This window comes from Uloborus diversus, unplaced genomic scaffold, assembly GCF_026930045.1.
Source record: "Uloborus diversus isolate 005 unplaced genomic scaffold, Udiv.v.3.1 scaffold_11, whole genome shotgun sequence".
Taxonomy (NCBI): domain Eukaryota; kingdom Metazoa; phylum Arthropoda; class Arachnida; order Araneae; family Uloboridae; genus Uloborus; species Uloborus diversus.
This window is the reverse complement of record NW_026557765.1, coordinates 489,956-508,662: the sequence shown is the minus strand read 5'-3', so window position 1 is coordinate 508,662 and position 18,707 is coordinate 489,956. Positions and strand designations below refer to the sequence as shown.

General features: G+C 38.2%; 1 protein-coding gene across 1 annotated transcript in view; it reads right to left on the bottom strand.

Moving 5' to 3' along the window:
* Positions 1-7,943: 7,943 nt before the first annotated feature.
* Positions 7,944-18,707, bottom strand: part of LOC129232149 (gastrula zinc finger protein XlCGF26.1-like) — a 12,015-nt gene continuing 1,251 nt past the window's right edge. The window contains exons 2-4 of the mRNA XM_054866390.1: positions 15,781-16,517; positions 13,901-13,906; positions 7,944-8,397 (exon numbers count right to left, since the gene is read on the bottom strand). Coding sequence (XP_054722365.1) covers positions 7,944-8,397; positions 13,901-13,906; positions 15,781-16,517 — 1,197 coding nt within the window. The remainder of the gene's footprint in view (positions 8,398-13,900; positions 13,907-15,780; positions 16,518-18,707) is intronic.

Below are 18,707 nucleotides of genomic sequence, written 5' to 3'. Positions count from 1 at the left end.
TTTTTTTTCTTCTTTTTAAGGAAAAAGAAAGAGGTGGGTGGAGGGGAGTGATAGGTACGACTAAGCCTTTAGAGGAAGCAACTGGCTAACAAGAGACTGGGAACTACAGAGACAGTTGAAAGAAAAAAAATTACTCTTCTGCGCAAAAAATATTTATTACGAAATGACACTCATTTCTGGGCACATGTGCACACGAAAATTAAAACCCTTGTACCAACTCTATAAAACAGGATCTCTTCAAGTCTATTCAAGTTGAAGAATTATTTGAGGGAACACCAGTATTTTGAGAAGAATTTGTAGGCATTACAAATTTTTTTGTCAGTAATGAGTTCCTTCTTTTGTCACAAGACAGGAAATGTGATTTTAAAACCTTCGTGGTTGGAAAGTTCTTTTCACAAAACTCACAAGAATAAGGAAGGGAGTGCATTCTAACATGAGACCTATAGGTCGAACTAGATCGTAGCTTAAGTAGCAACACGTGAATGTGGTGTTTCTTGATTGTGAATTAACATGGAGTTAATAAGAAACCACAATTAAGATTCCAAACACGCCACTTCACCATAGTAGACATAGAAGAAAGCATCGTTTGGCCCCAAGATATCGGAAGTGTCGCTACTTAAGCTACGATCTAGGGTTTTAGGTCGAACTAGTGCCAAAAGACTAATCACAATAGTCACACGAAAACGGCTTCTCGTTTGTGTGAATCCTTGAGTACTCCTTCAGAAAGTTGCTTACTGCAAACGACTTCCCGCAAGACATGCAAACAAATGGCTTCTCTCCTGTATGCATCACTCATGCTTCTTCACTTCGTATCTGCGACGATACTATCACCCTTCATTTCACAAAAGCCACAAGGAAATGATTTTTCCTTGTGACTCTTCATGTGAGAGTTCAGACCTATGTGATCAACAAAGGTCTTAAGGCATTGCTTACAGATGTAAGGCCATGTATGCCTCCTTACATGCACAGTTTCACAAAAGCCACAAGGGAACGATTTTTCCTTGTGACTCTTCATGTGATGGTTCAAACTTACATGACCAACAAAGGTCTTAAGGCAGAGCTTACAGATGCAAGGCCTCTCTCCTGTATTGCCTCCTTACATGCACAGTTAATTTTTTCTTGGTACCAAATAACATTCCACAATGTCTGCAGCAATTAGGTTTGTCGTTCGTGAGACACCACGCGTGAGCATTTAACTTTGACTTCGTTGTGAATGCTTTTCCGCAACAGTCGCAAGGATAAGGTCTCTCTCCCGTATGGGTTCGACTGTGCTCTTTCAACTCTCCTTCGCGTAGAAACCCCTTTTGGCAGAAGTCACAGTAAAACGGTTTCTCAGCAGAATGAACAACCGAGTGATATCTCAAACGAGGACGAGTTGCAAAAGCCTTTCCACATTGTTTGCAGACGTAAGGATTTTCCCCGGTATAGCTTCGCCCGTGAATTTTCAAATTATGCGCGGTGGCAAGAGATTTTTGACAATATTCACACGTAAACAACTCTTCCTTCATGATGTGTTTTTTTATCCTGAATTTCGGAAAAATATAACACACGTCGAGGATGATATTTGGTAAAGTCTTCCTGAAGTAACAAATATAGCCTAGTGTTTAGCATAGGGAGTTTACATCTGTCTAAACAATAAGTTCGGGTTTTGTGTACTATTACTTAATTAAATCTACTGCTCCAATATCTTGCAGGTAATTGATATGCGTGCGCTAGAAAGAACAAGAATATTTTTTATCACTGTAATAAAGTTAATGTCGTTGAAACAACAGAAGGAAAATATTTCTTTTAAGTCGGCATTTACAGGGGTTTTGACATAATCCGTATGTATCTTTTCAAGTATGAAATGGTGGTATATTTATTCAAAAATATAGCAAATTCCTTGCAAAAATTGGCAGTTCAAATAGACTGAAGCCTTTATTTCAGAATGTCAACAAAAATTTTGCATGTCACCGTTGATATTTCCTCTTTCAGAAGAATATTCCACAGTTCTTTGGCACAAATTCGATGACTTGGAGAAGTTGAACAAAGAAAGGGATAGCAAAATATCCCTACGAGAGTCGATACGCTTTCAAGCCCTTTATGAAGCTATGGCAATCTAAACGTTGAGGAAAGCACTTCAAACGCAAGTTTCAACCTGGAGAGATTAAAAGAAATACAAATTACAAACTGTGATGGATATTTTAAAAAAGCATTTGAACAGCAAAAAAAAAAAGCAATACCTTATTGCTAAGGTGATACAGAAACACTTTTACTTATGTTTTAGAAATCAAAACGATAAATTTAGCAGTGAAAGGGGATGAGTACTCATTGGGTTGTTCCATTATTATTGGTCGCAACCGATATAGGCACCTTCTACAGATCACTCCGGCAGTAGTGATGAAACACTAAAGGCCGCTACTTAAGCGTAGTTCAGACAGCGTCCGCATATCACGTTCGCCACGTAAAGCGGACATACTTAACGTTTTTCGAAAAGGGAGAAGCATTCATACTTTGCGAACGCGAGAAAAGCACATGTCAGAGTACTCTCACCCAAAAGAGAGATCGCGCTCATCTCGTGGAGATTAATGAAATGCGACTCCCAACTCTACGGACGTCAGAGACGTCGGATATCTGGCTTCTCGTCCCGTCGAAGGGTCCCGTACAATACGGCTTGCTGTCATGGCAACGCCGATCGAAAACTGGTTTTGGGGAGAAAAAAGCGGAGCTCACGTGCCGTACGGACGCAGTCTGAATGTTGCTTTAGGGAAGCGGAACACACTGCATATTCGCCAGTAGGATCACTGGAGACACTTATGGACTTGATGAAGCAACGCGACGTGCACATATTCGGCGACTGCAAAAGCGACCCAACATTTGTAATAAAGCATGGAGTGCGAGCACGTCATGTTAACGAACAGTCTGTCGTTGCGGCGGAACTAAATCATTAAACTCGAGTCGGTCGTCCTGTGAGGTGTAATGTGACTGCGACCAAAGTCAATGACGGCTCGGAAGCGATCTCTTTAAAGCACAATTTTGGTGGCAATGGACGTGGTGAAAAAGCTCGAAACATGGGTATCAAATCAACTAAAACGGAAGCGAAGTGTCTACATTAAGACGTGTCCGTCTCAACAGAAATGGGAGGTTAGAAACCCATTCACCATATCCTTACTGTGGATGAAAATGGGCATTGTATGGCTCTCACAAAGGTAAAGTACATCAGCCTGCAGAACTAACTCCCAATTTCAAGCCTTCATCCACAGAAGATTTTTTTTTCTTTTCGTGGATTTCCAAGCCCGTGGTCAATTATGAGTTCCTCCTGAGGGGCTAGACGATTAAAAAGGATGTGTGCTGCCATCTGTTGAATGAATGTCACAGGAAACTTCGCATCAAACAACCAACCCGTCATTAGGCTAGGTCCCATACAATGCCAAGATGGAGCTAAATCCCATGTTAGACTACTGTATATAACTGTAATGGAATCTTAAAATTCATTTTAACCAAATTTCAGACGTCTAAATTGTTTGAAATTTTGCACCCATACAAAAGAAAACACGGACACACAATAATTTAGATTTGAGCAAATCAATTTCACGGAGCTGCTACAGCCCCGTAGAAATGGAATGCTTTTTTCGTCTGGTATAAGAACTGCAATATTTTTTAAAAATATTGCAGGGTATCAAACGTAACCTATTATGCAACTGAACTTTTATGGGAACAGAGGCTGATGGCTTTGGAGCCAACTGCTCGTCAGGCGATTGAACGGCGCAGTTAATCACAGTTCTCATACTATTCACCTCTGAGAAGTTGAGCTATGGTCTTGAACAAGTTCATTTCTTTCACGGGAGAGCAATCAGTAAGAAGAGGAATCGTTAGGCGCAAAGTTGGGCTACCATTGCAACCCTTTTATTGGCTAGAAAATCCTGTACCACTTGATACTTCTTACGTGAATTATATTTATTGTTTGCCAAACGGGCAATGACACTACAAACTAAATCCGCAAGTTCTTAAGCCCTTTTTCCTCATCCCTATTTCAACAAATGGAATCGTTTAATCGGTCAGGCAGCGGAGCTCCACTTGCTAGAGGTGGACAGTACAGTTTGGCTGCTGTATCTCAAATGCTATGATTCTCCCTTTTAGGATTCAAGAGGTCCCAGTTTCGAAAAAAGTCAGAGCATTTTAGTAACTTTTTGTAAAACCTCATGAACTAGAACATTTTGAATTTTTCTTAACTAAATATTTTTTTATAAAAAAGGTACAGTTGAGAAAAGAAAAAGAAAATGTAATTAATACCTTTAAAATTGATTTGCACGTTGCATAGTGCATCTGTAGAAAAAATCAAAACATTCCCAAAAACAATATTTTTATTGTACATAAATAAATAGATAATTAAATGAAAACTAAACTTCCTTCAAACAGTTTACTTGAGCATCAAAAGGGGGGGGGGGGGATAAGATCGCAGACATATTAGGACACAGAAAATCGGGGGAAAATTAGTTGTATAAACTCATTCAATTTTTCCTAATCAGGAAGTCACGCCAACATTGTCGTAAATCCTAGAAATCATTAAAATAATGTTCAATTCAAAAGATCATAGTCTAACATTTATTTTTACTACATAAACCATTTAGTTCCGTCAGCACGTTGCTAATTTATGAACTTTTGAATCAAATTTGGAGGCACGAAAGAACAAAAAGAAAAAGGTCATAGCAGGTTAAAAATACTCTTAAACCATGTTTGAGAAAAAAAAAAAATCTTAAATGTTTCATTTTTATACTGGTACTAGCATTCCCGTACCCGGCATTGCTCGGGTAATGGAATTAGCAGGGGTTAACAGTGCTTGGTGCGCCTAGTTTCAAAAATCCCCTATAATAATTACTTATTACCTATAATTTTTTCTAATTTTGAGAGGATACCGGGGCCCCCGGACCCCATATATATATGCCCTTGTCCTTAACCGATCTTCAACTGTTATTAACGATTTTTTAAAAGTATTGATTATCTTTGCAAACACAGGCCATCCACATTTTATTGTTACACCTATGTTTAAGCAAGAACTTCTTCGTATACAACATTTTTAGTTTTTTTTTCCTGGTGCTAAAACTATTAAGCTGCTTGATGAACTGACGTTGGAGTAAGCTACATAAAATTGACCGTGTGAAAAAAAAGTCTTCTCCAAAATCGATCCCTACTACTTTTAATGTCTGTCCTTGTGACTTATTAACGGTTATTGCAAAGCAAACTTTTACAGGAAACTGCACTCTTCTAAATTCAAAAGAATAGTCCGCCTGTGATGATGTTATTAAAAACTTCGCTTCTAGTTTTAAAAAAATGAAAGCAAAAGACAGAAACATGATTATTTAACTTGAGAAAAGCCTCGAAGAATCACGTGAGAAACAAAAACAATATCAAATTTAAAATTCGCTTTCGACCAAAAGTTGAGATGAAGTACTGAATAATGATTTGAATGGAGGAAAGCCTCCGAAAATAAGGGATTTAAATTTCAATGACAGGTTTTAATTTCACAGAAATTAAGGGGTTTTAATTAATTTCTCCTGAACTAATCGATATTTCGAAAAAACCTTTCTTAGTGGATACTTTCATAATCATGTCTGCCAAATTTCAAGTCTGAGGCTTCAGCAGTATTGGCTGTGCGTTGATATATATATATATATATATATATATATATATATGTTATATCAGGACATTGATTTTTACATATTAAGATTAGATACCTAATTGTCTTTTGTATAATGTTAATATCAAACTTTCCTCCATCAGAATTGCCCGCACTTTTTACGCCTAAATTACCAATCTTTAAAAACTAAAGTGTCGAGTAGGGTTGTAAATAATTTATGTGGCTAAAACCACGTAATACACCCCTAGTATAAGATCCGACTAGGCAGATCTAACCTCATGGGGTACATAACTATGTAGAGATAAATATTAATATTACGAACACGATGGGATAGGGTTGTCAACTCAAGAGTGGTCAAATCATAAGGATTTCGCAATTTTAAATTTCAATAATTGATTAATTCTGCAGACTTTCTACACATATCTTCAAATTAAAGACAAAATTTTTTGGAAATCGACAAAATCTCTTCAGATTTCTGGCAAATTTTCCTGCGATTTCCCCCGAGAATTTTCCTATTTTTTTTCCTGCGAAAATGCCCGGTTTTGAGCCGAATAAGCGTCATTTGTGGGGAAATTTAGATCTACTAATTTGAAGAATTTGCAGAAAATTGGCAAATTCCTACAAAATTTTAAGATACAGTGAAACCTGTGTAAGTTGACCACTTGCGGTGCAGTACTTTGGTGGTCAACTTATAAAGGGGGTAATGATTTTTTTTTTTTTTTTTTTTGTAATTCTTGCACCATGTATTCATTTCTTGACTAAATGACACCTACTCTTTCTGTTCAACTCACTTTCATTGTTTAGCATTACTTTGAAACAATAATTTAAGATATTATTCAAATATTTTTAGAGATTTTTTTCCCAGAATGACGTATAATGTGTCATGCAAATTTAAAATTTCAGTAAATTGATCAAAAAGAAAGTCTTATTGTTTATGAAAAGTTACTCATTTTATATTAATAGTTCCTAAAAATTTATAGCTAATCAAAAATGACAAATTTTTTGCTTAACAACAAAAGAAAAACAAGTTTGGAGAATAAAAGGGTTCTTAGTAGTTTTCCCTGTTGGTTAAACTCAAAAGGAGATTTAGTTATGCTGCTCTTTCATTTAGTTGGTAAAATGCTGGTATGGCATCAAAAATATTCTTGGAAAGCTATAAAAAAAAAATGGCTAGATAAAATTTAAAAAAATAAACCAAGTGGTCAACTTACAAAGGGTTTTTTTCAATACTCCAAACCAAACTTGGTGTTCATTAGTGGTCAAGATAGACAGGTGGTCAAGATAGAGAGGTGGTCAAGTTACAGAGGTTTTCCTTCATTATATAAGATAGGACTAATTCCGTTCCTGACAAAAGCGGTCAATATAGACAGGTGGTCAACTTACAAAGGTGGTCAACTTTACAGGTTTTACTGTACCTGAAGAAAATCAGCATCGTTACTTAATTGTTGAAACTTTAAATCGTAACAAACCTATAATTTGACCACTTTTGCAGATTTGAGCAAAATTTCGATTTGAATTGGAAGACACCTGCAGAAAATCTGTAGAATTACTCTATTATGGAAATTTTGAATCGCGAACACCGTATGATTGATTGGATCACAATTGGTAGCAAATGTACGTAAAATTGCTGCAAAAAGTTAAACATCATGGATTCATTCCATGCCGCGTCCTCATCCAATTATCTCCGATTTGGAGGACGTTTTAGAGAGGTTCAGATATGCCTTTGAAACTAACCTATGCACATTTTCAGCTTCCAAGACACAAATCATGAAAATCTAGAATACCTTAAAAAGTTTTTTAAAAAAAGTGGGTTCCAAAATAGCCTCCAATCGGGGAAACCATACCAAACATGACAATTCGTTTTACAAAGCTGACCCGCCATTTTGGAGCTCTCCCCCCCCCCCTTTTTTTTTTTATCCATCCTAGATCCTCAGGATTTGGATCTTGGAAACTGATAATTTGGACAGATGAGTTTGAAAGGTATGTCTGCACCTCTATAAAATTTCGTTCAAATCGGAGATGGTCGGGTGGAAACGACGAGGTCACTTGGCATGAAACGGCTCAGTTTTTGACGCAACTTTGCTACCTGTTTCCTGTCAAAGCCAGGAATAATAGCAAAGTTGCGTCAGCTATTAAGCTCAGCTTAAATAATAGCGAACCTTTTTTACCTGCTGTGATGTAATTACGCAGAAAAATTTTGGGCCCTTTATACTATGACGTAAGTCTTGCACTCATGGGCTCTTACTATACAAGCTGAAACCCAATTAGTGGGAATAACAACATTTTCATTACAAGGTTTAGGCACAAAGAATCTCAACTTCATGAGTCAATTCACTTTTTTATCGCACGCAAGTAAGTGCGATTTCAAAACCTTCTTGCTTGGGAACTTCTTCTCACAAAACTCACAAGAATGTGGCAGGGAATGCCTTTTAACATGCTCCCTATAGGCTGACCTAGCACCAAAAGACTTATCACAGTAGTCGCACGAAAACGGCTTCTCGTTTGTGTGAACCCTAAAGTGCCTCTTGAGGGAGCAACTTTGAGCAAACGACTTCCTGCAGCAGATGCAAACGAATGGCTTGTCTCCTGTATGCGTCCTCTCGTGGTTCTTGGCTTCGTCTTTGCGACCGAACTTCCTGTCACAAAAGCCACAAGGAAACGACTTTTCCTGGTGGCTCTTCATGTGAGCGTTCAGACCCACGTGGTCGACAAATGTTTTAGGGCAGAGTTGGCAAGAGTAGGGCTTGTCGCCGGTATGCCTCCTTATGTGCACTGTTAACCTCTTCTGGGTGTGAAATGTCTTCCCACACTCTTCGCAGCAGTGGGGTTTATTGTTCGAGTGACACAACGCGTGGTCATTCAGCTTGGACTTGGTTGCGAATGCTTTTCCGCAGCAGTCGCAAGGGAAAGGTTTCTCCCCGGTATGGGTCCGTCTGTGTTCTGTCAAGGCTCCTTTCCGCAGAAAACCTTTCTGGCAGAAGTCACAGCAGAAAGGTTTCTCAGCAGAATGGATTTCCGAGTGATATTTCAAACGCCAACGAGTTGCGAATGCCTTCCCACATTGCTCGCAGGCGTAAGGATTTTCCCCGGTATGTCTTCTGACATGGGCTGTTAAACCATGCGCGGTTGCAAGAGTTTTTTGACAATATTCACACGTAAACGACTCTTCCCCCATGTTGTTCTGGATCACGGAAAAACACAAGCACACATATAGAGATTCGGAAACTTCGCTTACCGTCTTCCTGAAGTAATAAAGATAGTCACCTGTCTTACAGGAAGGAAGTCGACACCAATCTGAAGAATAGGCTCTGCTTTAGTTCATACGCTTTTGAAAATCTGACTATTGTAGATAATCTATTGCTTAACTATCTTGCTGTCCATTTAAAGCACTGTGTCACATTTTATTTTTGCATAGTTTGAAGGATGACACAGCAAAGAAATAAGAATGGAGCTTCATTAGTTTTTTATGTGATTAATTAAGTGATCATTTCTCTTTCATTTTCCTTGCGCATTGAATTTATTATTGAAGGATGCCTTGCTGCTTCTAATACAAATCCAATTTATTTCGGAAATATTTTTTATTTATTTATTTTCAATAAATGGTAAGAGATTTTTCAACTACCTATGATCTTTATAATTGCTGAAATCTGAGCATATTAAACAGCTAATTATTCGAGTTGAGTAATTTTTAGATCGTATTTGTCAATTGCTCTGTGTGAAGATGTACAGTAAATATCGCATTTTAAAAATAAACTATAGAGTGATTTAATTTGCCATTTAAGGAAATTCCAGAACTGACACAAAGTATGATTCTTCATTAATTATTCCAAAACTGCTATCGCTATGAGTGCTCGAATGGATACAAATATTCTTGCCAATGTAATTGATCAAATCTCGTCGAAGCAACAATATTTGAATAAGTCGGTAGTTATTGTTTACTTGCAAATACCAGTTCTTGACGTTAACGTTGAAACATTTCTCGTACGAGTTCGTTTACGTATGAGTTATTGGTAAATTATTCAATTAGTTATATATTTGCAAAACATATTCCAAATTGACTTAAACAGTGATTTCAGAGTCAACAACATTTGTGCATTCTTATCTTCCTCCAGTAGAATGTTCTGTGGTACTTATGAATCACCAACTCGATGGCTTTCTGTAGTTTCCCAAAGAAGTCGATCACAAAATACACAGAAGAGTTGATACACTTTTAAGCGCGATATGAAGTTATGGCATTCAAAACGTTGAGAAGAAGGAAGAGGATTTCAACCTGGAAAAGTAAAAAAGAAAAAAGAATTACAACCTGTTGTGGATATTAAAAAAGTATTTTTTGATACAGAAATGAAACAGCAATACATAATTGCTGAAATAAATAAAGTAAATCGAAATGTTTCCGTGGATTTTAAATCCAAAAAAAGTTAGTGTTTGGTTGTTGGGAGGCAAAGTGATAGTCAGTGATAGTATGACATTTAAATTCAAGAACTAACTTCCAAAGATACATGAAATACACCTCCAGCTCAGTCATTCCAGCCCAGCACTGCAGTTTCGTGCTTATTAGCACTCATCAGCTCGGCATAGGAAGTGACTGAGCTGGAGGTGGAAAACCTCTTAAGGAAGCCAAGAGTGCCAAACAAACTGGTAGCTAATATGGAATCAGCACTGACCAGACGCGTGACCGAAGCAATGGTTCGGTTCAACTTGTAGATTGTAGGCAAGACTACACTGGTGTGCAAAAATTGAGGACGAAGTCGAAAAATTAGCATATCAGCTGAACGAAGAGGGGGACAGAAAGACCAATCAGGAGATTAAGTAAGGTGATGTACGGTAGCACATGCGCAGATATGCAGGCAGACGTAATGGGGAAGTGTCTGAGTAGTACAGAGCATGTTGTCGGTGTAAGATCAGTATTTCTGGCAAAGAGATTGCACGCCGTATAGCAGTTAAAATCACACCGAGTTGCTGCCTCAGCGAGAAATGGCGAATAATCAATCTGTTAGACGACATCTGGATGCTTTTACCCGAGGTTGAATCATTGGGAAGTTGGAGGAAGGCCGCAGTGTGACAAGTGTGGCTGCAGAGTTCGGAATTGCTCACAGCATCGTTTCACGACTTTGGAGACAATTTCAAACTACAGGAACAGCTATCCGGGGATTCAGTAGTGGTCGTCCACGAGGAACCACACCCGCAGATGACCGGTACATTGTCTTACAGGCCAGAAGAAACAGGCGGCAGACAGCGGGAGAAATCGCTAGACACACCACACAAGCGACTGGACGACCTATATCGCGTTTTACCGTGGCCAGAAAACTGCACGGTGGTGGTCTGTTTGCACGACGCCTTATACGGTGTGAACCTCTAACGCTTGCCCATCGGAGAAGGCGTTCTCTGTGGTGCCGGGAACACCGGAATTGGAGAGACAATGAATGGGGACGAGTACTCTTTACGGATGAGAGCAGATTCAGTCTGAGTAGTGATTCTCATCGCATACTCATCTGGAGAGAGCGCAATCATCCCTCGAACATCATTGAAAGGGACAGGTATGGAGGTCGCGGTGTTCTCGTTTGGGGAGGCATCATGCTTGGTAGTCGTACAGACCTTCATATCTTCGACGCAGGTTCAGTCAACGGGACCCGTTATTGTAACGAGATTCTTCTTCCATATGTGCGTCTTTTTAGAGGCGCTATGGGTCCGCAGTTCCTTTTCATGGACGACAATGCACCATGTCATCGCACAGTAGCTGCCGAACAGCTCTTAGAGAATGAGGATATTGAACGTATGGATTGGCCGGCACGATCTCCGGATCTCAATCCCATCGAGTATGTATGGGATTTTCTAGGTAGACGCTTGGCAGCTCGTACCTTACCACCAGTAACGATTCGGGAGCTTCGATTGGCGCTGCAAGACGAATGGGCAGCAATGCCTCAACAACTCATTGACACCCTCATTCTCAGCATGGGCAGACGCTGTGAAACCTGCTTAGCAGTCGAGGGAGATCATATCCCCTACTAAAGACCGGCTGTTTCTTAATGGACACCCATCACAGGGATGTTTCGGCCTTCAGTCGCATTGCGCTCCATGCTACTTTTTCGATAAAGCTTCTTTTTATCCCTCTGATTTCTCTTTTAGTAAGTGTTGCTTACATTACACATGTCCTTACGTATTGGGGATCTTACGGCATTAAATGTGTTGATTTGGAAAGCTTTTGTACAAAGTTATATTGAAAAAACCGTCTCGTCCTTAATTTTTGCTCACCAGTGTATATTCACTAAGCTACCGCCCTATAGGTGCTATTATATAGACTAATTCTATATTAGCTACCAGTTTGTTTGGCACACTTGGCTTCCTTAAGAGGTTTTCCACCTCCAGCTCAGTCACTTCCTATGCCGGGCTGAGGAGTACTAATAAGCACGAAACTGCAGTCCTCGGCTGGAATGACTGAGCTGGCAGTGTATTTTATGTAAAGGGTTTTTTTTTTAGAGGTATAGAACTTTAAGTTGGCAACAGTTTGATATGTGTGCCATTTCGATAGCTGTCACTTGTTTTGTGTTCAGTTCGGTTTGCCATTTCATCATGAATAGACAACAAGGCGGTGCAACATGCCAGAGAGCGTGTCCCAATTGATTAATTGAAAGAAACGTTCGGTGAACGAATAATTTCGCGTAATGGACCCGTGAATTCGCCTGTAAGATCATGCGATTTAACACCGCTGGACTACTTTTTGTGGGGCTATGTGGAGTCTCTGATCTGCACCGATAAGCCACAGACGATTGACGCCTTGGAAGAGAACATTCGCCACCTTATTACTGACATACGGCCTCTATTGCTGCAAAAAGTGAGAAAAATGGAGCTTCTCCCAGCCAGCCGAGGTGGCCATAGGCCAGAAATCATATTTAAATAAAAATGGCAAAGAATCATCTTTCGAATAAAGCAACATTCATGGCAATTAACAACATTTAACTGTGTTTTATTTGAACCTAAAGTTCTCTACTTCTAAAAAAAAACACCTTTCATTTCTGCTTTAGCCCTGGATATAGGGTTGTAACTTACTGAAAATACTTCTAAAGATGTGAAAAAAGTAAGACGAAAAGTTTTCCTCGGGAAAATATAGTACATAAAAGGTGGCCCAAAATGAACCAACGTTTAGAAATTACCTTCTTCGATGTCAGGTTGGGAACGTTTTTGTTTTTGGCTGATTTGACATGAAGTCAAAGTTTTCGTGCACTGTCACTTTCCACCAATTTTTTCTCTCAGAATAGGGCCGTTTCCAAAATTTTAAAAAGCATTTTTTTTCAGAAAGAGCATGCTTAAAAACATAATATCTGACCATTTTTTAAACAATTTGTTTAAGTATATTTTTAAAAAATTACTGAAATCGGTGCGCTTTCATTGTTTACACTTCCGCTGATGACATCACAAATGATGAAATGCCATTCACAGAGCAAAATATTTAATTCGCATCTTTACTCACGCTACTGGCAATGAAGCAACAATATGGTTGATAAGCGTAGAGCGCAATATTTAATTCGCTTCTTGATTATCATACGTGGAAACGCTGCAGAAAGATGCGCCAAAATGCATCATTTGTGACGTCATCAAGACCACGCCTTGTTTGAAAAATCTGACATTTTTTATAAAATGAATTAAGAAATAACTGTTGGGAAAATGAAAGTATTTTCTGGGTTAATGTTTTTTTTTTTTCTTTCTTGCTTATTGTATCAATTTCAGTGACTAAAAGTAGCACTTATGACTGAAGGAAACAACCCCATTGCAAACGTTCGAAAAATAAGTGAAACATTTTACCCTTTTTTTTTTTTTTTTTTGCCTTTTGACTTAATTTTATAATTAGCAATAACAATAAAAAATGGTACACGAAGAAAATATGTACACACATTAAAATGATAGATAGATAGATCAGCTTAAAGTTCAACCATTTTGGATCGGATTTTTCCTTGTTGCACTGCTAGGGTTACGACAACAAAGTTTCGGATTTCGCCAAATTTACGGAAAATAGTAGTTATGTAATAAACAACTCACGACCGCTAATAATTGCTCATTAAATAAAATATTATTTTTAGCCAGTTTTACATAACCCAAAACTTTACTGTGGTAACCCTAGCTTCGGAACAATGGAAAATCCGATCCAAAATGGCTAAACTAAAGCTGATGCGTCGGCCTCTCTATATAGCGGCTCTACTTAGATCTAGAGTCGCTAAGGGTTACCAAAATAAAGTTTTGGGTTACGCCAAACTGGCCAAAAATAATACTTTTTTAAAAGCAATTCACGTGTTGCTAATAATTGATCGCAGTGAAAAATTACCAAACGCGATAACTCGCCAGAAAAGACAACCGCTCAAACACGCGCACCGATCCAAAATGGCTGATGCGTCGGCTCGTATTTATAGGGGCCTTACTTAGATCGAGTAAGGCTCCTGACGTCACCGACAATGAAACTCGCGCCAGGGCATGATAATATTTTCGGCAATGTTTGACCATGGCAGGAAAACGCTTTATTTTGACAAGGCTGAACTGGATCCGGTCACTTAACTGTTTTACTGGTAAGAATGTCATTTTAGGAGAATGAAGAACGAAAAAGTAGTCAAGACAAAACGCTATGTACTGGAGTTTAGGGTTCATCCACTGGAGTTAGGGTTAAAATTTCCACTGTCAAAATATCTCCTAACAGGCAATTGCTTCGTTCTAAGGCCCCTATATATACGACATACGAGCCGACGCATCAGCTTAAGATTAGCCATTTTGGATTGGAGCGCGTGTTTGATTGGTTGTCTTTTCTGGCAAGTTATCGCGTTTGGTGATTTTCACTGCTAGCAATTATTAGCGGCACGTGAACTTTTTAGTAAATAAAATATTATTTTCGGCACATTTGGCGAAATCTGTCACTTTGTTGTGGTAACCCTAACTCTGCAACAATGAAAAATCAGATCCAAAATGGCTGAACTTAAGCTGATGCGTCGGCCTATCTATATAGCGGCTCTACTTCGTTCAAATGAAGTAGCAAGTCTCACTCGTCATAATTTTACGGGCGATTTTCTAGTAATATTAGAGTGTTCATCATAAGCTAGAGTTAAAACAATGACACTGCGACGAAAAACATCAAACGTTGCAAATTGATCAACAAAAATCAATGACACAAAAATAATTTATTTACATGATTATTTACAATTTTATCACTGCAGTATTCAAAAAAGTAACAATAATAATACACTAAAAATAAATATGGCAGAAATATAAATGAAAAATTAAGTTTTGCTAAAAAGCATAACTTTTAGATAGGTAAAGATCATAAAGAATATAAAGTTTGAAAATTTTCTGAAAAGCTAAAAAAAGGGGCAAGTTCTTTTTCAAAAAACATAACTAAATTACAACACGCGGACACGTGTTTCTAGGTCGCAAGGAACCTCTTTTTTCTTTTCAAAAAAAAAAAAAAAAAAAACCGTTGTCAGATTATAGATTTTAAAGACTCCGTCTCAGTCGGCTGTCTCTACAGCCACACGTTTATATCTTTTCCTGCATTAAAAAGAAGTTCCCTGTGACTCCAAAACAGTAAGCCAATAGCCGGCAATTGGCGGACCACGGTTTCGTTCACGACGGTTGGGAGGTCAAAAACTGACCGCTGAAAAAAGCTTTGAAAATATAAATTACACCCATAAATAAATTCGAAAAATATTTTCTGCTGTTATCAGTACTGCCGTGGGCAGGTAGACGGCAGCAACAGTAACTGTAGAAATGAGTTTTCGAGATATTTGAAGAAATGTGGGTTGGATTCCATACCAACAATAAGGAAATGTTGAAATTAGAAGTATTTTTTCACGCCTTCTTTTTTAGCGGAAACCAAATAAGCAAGCTTGCACAATTAACGCTGAAGTGCAAAAGATGACATAAATGCAGAAAAATTAAAATTTGCAATTACTGCCCTTTACTTGCCCACGGCAGAATACCGTTAGGCACCACCTTGATTCAAACTGAGTCTTCTTTCAATTGTAAGTTGGATATCTCTGAGAAAGAGCTTTCAACTCGAGAAAGTAGTTCCTTTGTCGCATGCAAGTAAATGCGATGTTAAAGTCCCTTCGCTAGGAAACTTCTTTTCACAAAGTTCACAAGAATGTGGCAGGGAATGAATTTTAACATGAGACCTATAGTTTGACCTCTTACTAAAAGACTGATCACAGTAGTCGCACGAAAACGGCTTCTCGTTGGTGTGAATCCTTGAGTGCTCCTTCAGGGAGTAGCTTACTGCAAACGACTTCCCACAGCATAAGCAAACAAAAGGCTTCTCTCCTGTATGCGTCCTCTCGTGCTTCTTGGCTTCGTCTTTGCGACTGAACTTCCTCTGACAAAAGCCACAAGGAAAAGACTTTTCCTGGTGGCTCTTCATGTGAGTGTTCAATCCCCCATGGTCGACAAATGTCTTTGGACAGTGTTCGCAAGAGTAGGGTTTGTCGCCTGTATGCCTCATTATGTGCACTGTTAACCTTTCCTTGGTGTGAAATGACTTTCCACAGTGCTCGCAACAGTGGGGTTTCACGTCCGAGTGGCACAACGCGTGACGAATCAAATTGGACTTGGTCGAGAATGCTTTTCCGCAGCAGTCGCAAGGATAAGGTCGTTCTCCAGTGTGCATTCGCCTGTGGTCTGTCAAGTCTCCTTTCCGCAGAAAACCTTTCTGGCAGAAGTCACAGCAAAAAGGTTTCGCACTAGAATGGACTAGAGCGTGAAATCTCAAACGCGTACCAGTTGCAAAACATTTCCCGCAAACCTCACAGACGAAGGGGTTTTCACCAGTATGCCTCCTCACGTGAATTTTCAAATTTTGCGCGGTGGCAAGAGATTTTTGACAATATACACACGTAAACAACTCTTCCTTCATCATGTGTTTCTTATTCTGGGTTTCAGAGAAACAGACTCAAATGGAAAGATGCTCGAGAACCTCGTTTACCGTCTTCTGAAACGAAAAACCTGAAGTCTCTTGAAGGGATTCAACACCAGTCCGAATAACTGGTTTCATGATCTTGTTCATATACCTTAAACGAATTGATACACTATTGCGGACAATAGTAAAAAACCATCTCGCTTCAATATCTTGCTGATGATTTAAAGCACAGAATCGAAATTTATCTTTGTACAGCATGAGAAAGGACAATAAAATTATAATGAAACAGGAAAATAACTCGATTTTTATTTTCTCAATTTGTTTTCATCCCTTGTCTTTCATTTTACTGATAAATAAATTTATTATTGAAAGTCTTCTTGCTGTCTCTAATATTAATCCAATTTAATTTCAGAATATTTTTAGGTATTTGCCTATGTATCAAATGTTAGTAAATTATTCAAGCGGTGATTTACTTAAGATATTATAATTGGGCTTAAACATTAACTTTGGCAAGTCAGTATTTTTGCACACTTCAGATGATACTTCTTTCAGTAGAATGATCTGTAGCAGTTCTTTGATGACGTGAGTGTAGTTTGACAAAGGAATGTATCGCAAACTACGAGAGTTAACACTTGTAAGCACAATATGACGCTATGGCATTCTAAACGTTGAGAAGATAACTTCAAATGAAAATTTCAACCTGAAGAGAGTAAAAGAAATACGAATTACAACCTATTTTGGATATCAAAGAAAGCTTCTTTTTACTCCCTTTTACAAAAAAGGAAGTATTGTATTCGCGAAAAAAATTTCACTCAAAAATCGACCTTAATTTCCATTTTGCTCACCCCCGAATGAATGTTGAGTTCGTTTTTCGACTCGACCACACGTGGATAAGTGCCTAAAAACGTATAGACATGCGAAATATCCATTTTGACGATCCCCGAGTTAGTTGCAACGAGTTTTCTCGTGACGTCTGTATGTCGCATAACTCAAGAACGGTATGTCCTAGAAAGTTGAAATTTGGTACGTAGACTCCTAGTGGGGTCTAGTTGTGCACTTCCACTTTTGGTTGCATTCGGGTGTTTCTAAGGGGGTCTTTTGCCCCTTTTTGGGGGGAAATCATTGTTAATTTCGATGTAAACTCAAATGGTGTTACAATTTGGTAGACACTTGGCGATATATCGCCAGTCTGTCTCTTGGTCGCCAAGTTTTGTCGCCAGCATGGCGACAAATTTGGCGATTTTTTTTTTAAATCTGGTTTTAATTTAGCCACTGTCGGTGATATTTAGAGAGTAAATTATTGAATCACATTAAAATTACCAATAATGGGAAAATGACATTAAATTGGAGTAAAAGAAAGTCATGTGAGGCACACATCAGCTCGTTTTCCATACAGGAACAGGAATGAAACATTTAACATAGTAGATCGTACAAAAATTTAATGGTTCTTGATTTTAAAAAGTGAAATTTGGTTAAACATGGCGTTTTTGGTTTCTGGCGCAAAACTTAAAGGATTACGGTTCAGCCCTGTCATTTACCGGGGGGGGGGGAGAGCAAGGGGTGTCAACTGAACCCTGACTTTGAAAGAAAGTTAACTGTGAGAAAGCATTAAGAGAGGGTATGTTATTGGAGGAGCAAAACTATTGCTAATATGCATATCAAGGTTGAGTTTTGGACTGTCCAAAACTGGTTTAGTACCGGACAGGTGGTTTTTACAGTCCAAAATTGCCTAAAACTGTCCAAAAGTATGCTAACGCTAAAGGAGTGTAATCTGATCAATTCATATTTACTGCTTTTCTCCGAAATGTTCATTCAAAAAATATTTTACCTACAAAAGTTGTTCTCTTATAACATAAAAAACTTCCTCATGAAACAATTGGCAGAGTTATGAAATGAAATTCACAACACTACCTAGACAACTAATTTCAGTTCCATTCATAACTCAAATGAATGTTAATCAATGAGCAAAATTTAAAAGCGGCAAAACAAAAAAAGGTTAATTTTTTTAATGGTTTTTGCAGAAAATTTTACATGATGTTTCAACAAAAATTCCTTTTTTAATCATACATTAAAGAACAATAAATATATGATTAAATGTATGCACTTATATTTTAAAACTTGTGCATTTTTTTAAATTCATATTTTTAGTACAATACATTCTGTAACTACAATGAACAAAAACTATAGTAACTTGGCAATTTT